This window comes from Scyliorhinus torazame, chromosome 12 (assembly GCF_047496885.1).
Source record: "Scyliorhinus torazame isolate Kashiwa2021f chromosome 12, sScyTor2.1, whole genome shotgun sequence".
Lineage (NCBI taxonomy): Eukaryota > Metazoa > Chordata > Chondrichthyes > Carcharhiniformes > Scyliorhinidae > Scyliorhinus > Scyliorhinus torazame.
The window spans coordinates 178,199,945-178,208,925 of record NC_092718.1 but is presented as its reverse complement, the minus strand read 5'-3'; the positions used below and the strand labels follow the sequence as shown (position 1 = coordinate 178,208,925).

At 51.6% G+C, this 8,981-nt stretch overlaps 1 protein-coding gene across 1 annotated transcript in view; it reads left to right on the top strand.

Moving 5' to 3' along the window:
* Window positions 1–5,079: 5,079 nt before the first annotated feature.
* The window catches only part of galnt17 (polypeptide N-acetylgalactosaminyltransferase 17), a 512,955-nt gene continuing 509,053 nt past the window's right edge, over window positions 5,080–8,981 (top strand). The window contains exon 1 of the mRNA XM_072469451.1: window positions 5,080–6,635. Within this exon, the coding sequence (XP_072325552.1) occupies window positions 6,401–6,635 (235 nt within the window). The 5' untranslated portion in view covers window positions 5,080–6,400. The remainder of the gene's footprint in view (window positions 6,636–8,981) is intronic.

Sequence of the window (8,981 nt, the reverse complement as noted above, 5' to 3'; positions counted from 1 at the left end):
TTCACGTCGTGGGAATGCAAGCGAATGTTGTGCCGGCCATTGAACAGCTTGATCACGGAGCCGCAGGTCACATATTGCCGATGGATGGCGATGTACGAGCCGAGCAGGGGCAACCAGTGTCAACATTGTGCACGCACATGGAGGACGGTCAGCCTCAGTCCCCAACCCCCCTGCGCACGTGCGGTGTCCCGTACACAGCCCAGGCTCGCACTGCCCCGCCCCAACTGTAACTGCGCACGGCCGGCATTCTTAAAAGCTGGTCACGGCCGTTGGGGACTGCGTTCGGGAACAGGTCGCTCCACGACCTTCCCGACACCCGCCCGCAACTCATCTACGGATCATGACCCAATGTTTGAAAAACCCTGGGTTAACAGACAGAACACAGAGCGTAAGAATAAATTGATTATTTTCAGGTTGGCAGGCTGCGACTAGTGGGCTACTGCAAGGATCAGTGCTGGGGCCACAGCTGCTCAATATAGAACATAGAACAGTACAGCACAGAACAGGCCCTTTGGCCCTCGATGTTGTGCCGAACATTGTCCGAAATCAAGATCAAGCTATCCCACTCCCTGTCATTCTGGTGTGCTCCATATGCCTATCCAATAACCGCTTGAAAGTTCCCAAAGTGTCCGACTCCACTATCACAGCAGGCAGTCCATTCCACACCCTAACCACCCTCTGAGTAAATAACCTACCTCGGACGTCCCTCCTGTATCTACCACCCTGAATCTTATAGTTATGCCCCCTTGTAACAGCTACATCCACCCGAGGAAATAGTCTCTGAACGTCCACTCTATTTATCCCCCTCATTATCTTATAAACCTCTATTAAGTCGCCTCTCATCCTCCTCTGCTCCAAAGAGAAAAGCCCTAGCTCCCTCAACCTTTCCTCATAAGTCCTATCCTGCAAACCAGGCAGCATCCTGGTAAACCTCCTTTGCACCCTTTCCAATGCTTCCACATCCTTCCTACAATGAGGTGACCAGAACTGCACACAATACTCCAAATGTGGTCTCACCTGGGTCATGTATAGTTGCAGTATAATCCGCGGCTCTTAAACTCAAGCCCCCTGTTAATAAATGCTAACACACTATAAGCCTTCTTCATGGTTCTATCCACTTGAGTGGCAATCTTCAGAGATCTGTGAACATGAACCCCAAGATCTCTCTGTTCCTCCGCATTCCTCAGAACCCCGCTGTTGACCCTGTAATCCGCATTCACATTTTTTCTACCAAAATGAATCACCTTGCACTTATCAGGGTTAAACTCCATCTGCCATTTTTCGGCCCAGCTCTGCATCCTATCAATGTCTCTTTGCAGCCTACAACAGCCCTCCACCTCATCCAATCTTGGTGTCATCAGCAAATTTACTGACCCACCCTTCAGCCCCTTCTCCAAGTCATTGATAAAAATCACAAATAGCAGAGGATCCAGCACTGATCCCTGTGGTACACCGCTGGTAACTGGTCTCCAGCCTGAACATTTTCCATCCACCACCACCCTCTGTCTTCTATGTGATAGCCAGTTACTTATCCAATTGGCCACATTTCCCTCTATCCCTCACCTTCTTACTTTTTTCATGAGCCGACCATGGGAAATCTTATAAAACGCCTTACTAGAATCCATGTATACGACATCAACAGTTCTACCTTCATCGACACACTTAGTTACCTCCACAAAGAATTCAATCAAATTTGTGAGGCAAGACCTACCCTTCACAAATCCGTGTTGACTATCCCGGATTAAGCAGCATCTTTCCAAATGGTCATAAATCCTATCCTTCAGGACCTTTGCCATTATCTTCCCGACCACCGAAGTGAGACTAACTGGCCTATAATTACCAGGGTCATTCCTATTCCCTTTCTTGAACAGAGGAACAACATTCGCCACTCTCCAGTCCTCTGGCACTGTCCCCGTGGACAGCGAGGACCCAAAGATCAAAGCCAAAGGCTCTGCAATCTCATCCCTTGCCTCCCAAAGAATCCTTGGGTATATCCCATCTGGCCCAGGGGACTTGTCGACCCTCAGGTTTATCAGAATTGCTAATACATCCTTCCTCAGAACATCTACTTCCTCCAGCATACCCGCCTGAATCACACTCTCATCCTCAAAAACATGGCCCCTCTCCTTTGTGAACACTGAAGAAAAGTATTCATTCAACGCCTCTCCTGTTTCTTCTGACTCCATGCACAAGTTCCCACTACTGTCCTACCCTCACCCAGGTCATTCATTTATTTCTCAAAAAGAGTAAAAAGCCTTGGGGTTTTCCTTGATCCGACCTGCCAAGGACTTCTCATGCCCCCTCCTAGCTCTCCTAAGCCCTTTTTTCAGCTCATTCCGTGCTACCTTGTAACCCTCAAGCGACCCTACTGAACCTTGTTTTCTCATCCTTACATACTCTTCCTTTTTACCTCTTCACTAGGCATTCAACCTCTTTTGTGAACCATGGTTCCCTCACGCAGCCATTTCCTCCCTGCCTGACAGGGACATTCATGCCTATCAAGGACACGCAGTATTTGTTCCTTGAACAAGCTCCACTTTTCATTTGTGCCTTTCCTTGACAGTTTCTGTTCCCATCTTAGGCTCCCTAATTCTTGCCTAATCGCATCATAATTACCGCTTCCCCAATTATAAACCTTGCCCTGCCGTATGGCCCTATCCCTCTCCATTGCAAAATTATCACAGGCGGTGACAAAGTAGATGTAGATAGCATGGGTGGGATTCTCCGCCCCGCCATGCCACATTTCTGCCCCGACCAGCTGACGGGATTCTCCATTACGCCAGCCGGTCAATGGGGTTTCCTATTGTGGGGCAGCCCCACGCCATCGGGAACCCCCGGGCGCCGACAAAACGGAGAATCCCGGCCAATGTTTCCCCTGGCTGGTGAGTCTAGAACCGGAGCGCACAGTCTCAGAATAAGGCGTAGGCCATTTAGGATTGATATGAGGAAGAATTTCTTCACTCAAAGGGTGTTGAATTTTTGGAATTCTCTTCCCCAGAGGGTTGTGGAAGCTCGGGTTTTTGAGCATGTTTAAGGTGGAAATTGATAGATTTCTGGATGCTAGTGACATCAAGGGATATAGCGATGACACAGTAAAATGGTACTGAGGTAAATGGTCAGATGTGATCGAACTTAATGGTGGAGCAGACTGGATGGGTCATTGGACTACTCCTGCTCCTAGGTTCCCATGTTTCCTTTTATCAAGAGACTTGAGATATGTAAACTTAGAGAATACATAGAATGAGGGATGGGACAGTAAATGTTTACGTTACAGTTTGGGTTTGTCAGAAGGATCTGTTGTGTGAATCCCTTTTAAGATTTTAGTGTGATAACAGTTTGAGGTATAAACTGTAAAGTAAAATAAATTGTAGACAATTTGTGTGTGCTGCTGTGTATGGCTGCCAGTACTGATGGAGCACTAAATAATAGAATCCCTACAGTGCAGGAGGCCATTCGGCCCATTGGGTCTGCACTGACTCTTTGAACAAGCACTTTCCCCATATCCACTCATCCAACCACTCCTCCATACCCCCCTAACCTAACCTGCACAGCCCTGGACACTAAGGGGTAATTTAGCATTGCCAATTCACCTAACCTGTGCACCTTTGGACTGTGAGAAGAAACCGGAGCACCCGAAGGACACCCACGCAGACACGGGGAGAACGTACAAACTCCACACAGACAGTGACCCAAGGCCGGAATTGAACCTGTGTCTCTGGCGCTGTAAGGCAGCAGTGCTAACCACTGTGCCACCATGCCACCCCAACTTGTCCAACTTGCCCAAGTTGTCCAACAACTTTGAAGGCTCAGCAGAACAAGAATCAAAAGACATCTTGTGGCATGCCTAGGACAGATACTTTTGGGCAGCATTATGTCAACATCTTCTCTCAGCTCTGCAAACATCTACCACCGTTTACAGCTAGCTCCTCTTGCTGTTGCGGAGTTGAATCACATTGTCAGTGACTCTTATCTGGGGGGACCCGAGCACAAGTTCCAACTAGGCCAAACCTCCTTTGCCTCACTAAGAGCCAACATCCACAGCTGTGCTCCTTCAATGGTGAGAGATGGTTTGAACTTTCAACTCTTTCTCTTTTGGGTGTTTATTGTCTTGGATCCAATACATTTCATTCTCCAGAAAAGGAACCACATCAACTGCCAGCAATTAGCAACAAGTTCTGATGTTGCGAGCTAAAAGAAGCTCCTCAGAGTTGTAAAATCCATGATTCTCAGCTATTATGACAAATCTTCAAGAAGCTGCAGTAGGGCATTTACATTTCCTGCAATGTGTGTCGGAATCCACCATGTAACCAACGGTGAGCAGCAGCTTTCTTTACCCTTTTATGAGATGTCGGTGTCACTGGCATTTGATATCCCTTGAGAAGATGGTGGTGATCATCCATCCTGATGTACTGCAGTCCCTGTGGTGTAGGTACAACCACTGTGCTGTTAGGAAGGGCACTCCAGGGTTTTTGACCCAGCAACAACGAAATTCCAAGTAAGCATGGTGCTTCGCATGGAGGGGAGCCTGCTCACGGTGGTGTCCCCATGCACCTTCCTCCCTTGTCCTTCTAGGCAGCAGAGGTCATGAGTTTGGACATCATGTTATCAAAGGAGCCTTGATGAGTTGCTGTAGTGCATCTCATCCTAACTATTATTTAAGTGGACACGCGGTGTTATCTTAGGAAACAAACAACAGTTAATGCGACTGTGACAAATGCAAACCGTCCAGTGCGCCCTCCCCCACCCCGCCCCCTGGGGTTCGGCGTGAGCAGGTGCGGGACTTCGCTGGAAAGGTTTATTCGACATTCCTGAGAGCGCCTGCCTCCTCATTGTTGGAGGAGGGGCTGTCGGCAATGGGGATGAACTCATGAGGTTTATATTTTTTAAGTAGTCCAAGGGGAAACTGGGCCGTCGATGAATCGATTGCTGCAATGCACATGTTTTCAAACAGATTTGAGAAAATTGTGCCCAATTTGACTGTCTCTGAGGTGAAGCTCAAGGCTCTTCCTCCTCTCTAGGGCAGATCTGACAGATCCCGAAGGCACTATTGTCAATATTTATCCCCCTTAACCAACATCACTCGGGCAGATCATCCGATCGTTGTCTCACCGCTATTTGTGGGATCTTACTGTGCGCCCGTTGCTCGGTCACGTTTCTGCACTGCTGCACTTGAGAATGTTTCATTCGCTTCTATCTCTCTTTCCACGTCCATTCCAGATTTCCCTCCGCAGCCCGGTTCCCAATCCGTTCCGTCTCTTCCTCCCAACCCTCTCCCCACACTCGGAACAGACTCGGCAAGGCTGAGGGACGGAGCTCCAAGCCCAGCTGCATCCATCCTTCCTTCCCTGTGTCAGTGTCCCTGTACTGGAGGAGGTGTGTGTGTGAGAGAGAGAGAGCGAGAGAGGGGGAAATCGGCTCGCTCTCAACAGCAGCACCATGAACATATGCTCCCTCCTGCTGTCCTCTCCTGAGATCTGAGACCGCCGGGAAGGTGGTGGCGAGGAAGGAGGAGGAGGGAGGGAGAGGGGCGGGGGGCAGTGGAGGATGTGAGAGAAAAGCGCATTGACACGCATCTTGGTGGAGCCAAGCTTTTTTCACCCAGCCCAGCCTGATGTGGCAAGAGAGGGCACACGGCCGACGTGGATTTTAATACCTGGCCTTGGGAGGAGCAGTAATTGAATGGCAGGGGGCTGGCAAGTGGAGAGTGCACCGTAGCTGTCAGTTTCCTGCTGCAGCGCGGCCGGTGTCTCTCTGCATCTGGGCAGCGGGTCAGTTTCACTGCCTGGGACTTGTCACTTTCAGCAGCGATGTGTCAACTTCAGCAATGTTCCCAATAGCGGCCGCGCGGGGGTGGGGAGAGGGAGGGAGGGAAGGGGACCCAGTATTTCGCAGATCCGGACCCCAGGACCACTAGCAACTTGTGCATTCCTTTGATTCCGCTGCCCCGGGGACCTGGAGGCTGTTTGTTATTTATTTATCTACCCGCTCCACCCCTCCAAGGCTGGAATAAAATAAGCTCATCTTTTTTTCTTGAACCACGTTGTGGCGCGACCCACACATCTCTGCCTGCGATGGGTTTGTTTTAACCACCTGTCGGTGAAGTCCACCCCACCGCCCTGGAGTTGTTTGGTTCGAGTTAGTTGGGTTTTGTTTTCTGCTTCCACGGACACTCCGCCACGAGCAGGAAGATTGGAGGATTTCCGAAGTGAAGACTGAGCTCCTCAAAGCCTCCCGGCTCTCGCGGATTGAACAGGTCGCATCTCTTCCAGTTGAAACTCGGAATTTTATCATCAGCCTCCCTGAGAGACAGATATCGCCAAGCCCCGGACTTGCCAGTAAAATAAACGCAGGCTTTCATTTTTTGGGGGAGCCCATCGTCAACCATCGCCTCCCTGCTTTGATGGCTTCCCTCCGCAGGGTGAAAGGGCTGCTGATCCTCAACCTGGTGGCCGTGGTGGGCTTTTTGCTCTTCCTGGCCAGGTGCAGGGTCCCTCTCAAGGGCCGGGAGTTGGCACACGCGGCGCAACCCAGAACCCAGCCCAACAACCTGACGTCCCGGGTCTCGCCTCCCATCCAACACGCAGTGCTGAAGAGGCTCTCGCTGCTGGAGGACATCGTCTACCGTCAGCTCAATGGTAAGGACTGCAGCCGGGGGAGTGGTGAGGTTTGAGGCGGGGGACGGGGGACGGGCGGGGGATGGTGATGGCACTCAGGTTCAACTCCCCCAGAGCAAGTATCCAAACACATCTCCAGTGTCACACACTCTTCTAACACACTATATGGGGTGGCTCAATGCTTGCTGCTTTTACCCACAGAGTCCCAAGGCGCAGAAGGAGGCCATTCGGCCCATCAAGCTAGCACCGGCCCTCCGAAAGACCACCCTACCTAGACCCACGCCCTATCCTCATAGCCCCACCTAACCTGTACATCTTTGGAGACTAAGGGGCAATTTTAAATAATAATAATAATCTTTATTATTGTCACGAGTAGCAGGCTTGCATTAACACTGCAATGAAGTTACTGTGAAAAGCCCCTAATCGCCACACTCCGGCGCCTGTTTGGGTGCACTGAGGGAGAATTCAGAATGTTCAATTCACCTCACAGCACGGGCGGGATTCTCCGACCCCCCGCTGGGTCGGAGAATCGCCGGGGGGCGGTGTGAATCCCGTCCCCGCCGGCTGCCGAATTCTCCGGCGCCGGACAATTGGCGGGGGTGGGAATCGTGCCTCGCCGGTCGGCGGCCGCTCGCAGCGGCCCCCCCCGGCAATTCTCCAGCCCGCTATGTGCCGAAGTCCCGCCCGTTCTATGCAAGTTCCGCCGGCGAAATTGGAGTAGGTCCCTTACCGACGGAACTGGTGGCGCGGGCTGCCTCCGAGGTCCTCGGGGGTGCGGGGGCCTGGCCCGTGCTCGGGACCCACCGATCCGCGGGCGGGCCTGTGCCGTGGGGGCACTCTCTTCCTCCGCGCCGGCCATGTAAGCCTCCTCGATGGCCGGCGCAAAGGTGAACCCCGCCACGCATGCACGGGGATGACGTCAGCAGCTGCTGATGCTCCCGCACATGCGCGGACCTGCGCCGGACGGCGGAGTCCCTTCGGCCCCGGCTGGCGCGCCGCCAAAGGCCTTCCACGCAGGCCGGCGGGGCACCAACCACCCCGGCGCCGGCCTAGCCCCTGATTCCGCACCTTTGGGGCGGCACGGCGCCGGAGTGGTTCACTCCACTCCGTCCCGCCGGGACCCCCCCGCCTCGTCGGGTACGGAAGAATCCCGCCCCACATCTTTCGAGACTTGTGGGAGGAAACCGGAGTACCCGGAGGAAACCCACGCAGCCACCCGGAGAACGTGCAGACTCCGCCCAGTCACCCGGGGCCGGAATCAAAACCGTATCCCTGCCTCTGTGAGGCAGCAGTGATAACCACCGTGCCACCTTACCCACACCCTCCCTCAACCCTATTCACAAAGTCCAATTCCTACTTCTGAGAGGGTCCAAATTCCAGACAGACCCCTTCAGTTATGTACAGTCTGTGAGGGCATGTTAAACTGCCCTGGCTGCTGCTTATCTCTGCCGACATCACTGAAGCCAATAATCTGCTCATTGCCATGCAGTTTATGGGATCTTGCTGTGTACTACTAATTGGCTGCCATGTTCCTAACCTTACAACACTGGCCACAATTTAAAAGTTACTTCAAGCATTTTGCGACGTCCTGAAAGCGGTAGATGCATGATCCATATTTCACAGCAACACACCCCAGTAAATGCAGACCCTATTTTAAAAAGATTGCCCCCCCCCCCCCATTGAAAAGGGGAGTGAGATTTGATTTAAAAGTGTGTTAACCTGGGACAGAGGAGTGTGCAATACAGGGTCTAACTCACCAAGAATTATTTCCCTGCACTTCCATCTGCCTCTGCACTTTGAACTCTTCACTCCAATTATTTCCCACTGCCCTTTCTGCCGACAGCTCATTCTCCAGCTCACAACTTCTTGCAGTTGAGTTTGAACTTGAAGTTATTTTTCAGAAATACTAAATTCTAACAAATAATTAAGGTAGGGGGACGAGAAGAGAGCAGCAGCCAAGCCCTGAATATGGAAGCCATACAGTGCAGAAGGAAGCCATTCGGCCCATCAAGTCTGCACTGACACTGCGAAAGAGCACCTTACCTACGTCCACTCTCTCACTGATCATGACCAATCCTCCCAACCTGCACATCTTATGTCTGTGGGAGGAAACCGGAGGAAACCCACATAGACACGGGGAGAGAGTGCAAACTCAACACAGACAGTCATCGCAGGCTGGAATTAACCAGTGTCCCTGACACTGTGAGGCAGCAGTGCTGATTGCTGCGCCACCGTGCCATCCTAATATGCTTCAAGTGGTGCAATATGTTTGAAGACCAATATCGATTGATGTTAAATGCAATCTCCTCCTGAAAAAAATTAATTAAGAGATACTTTGATGAAGAGGAGTGAACAGAATCAGCATCT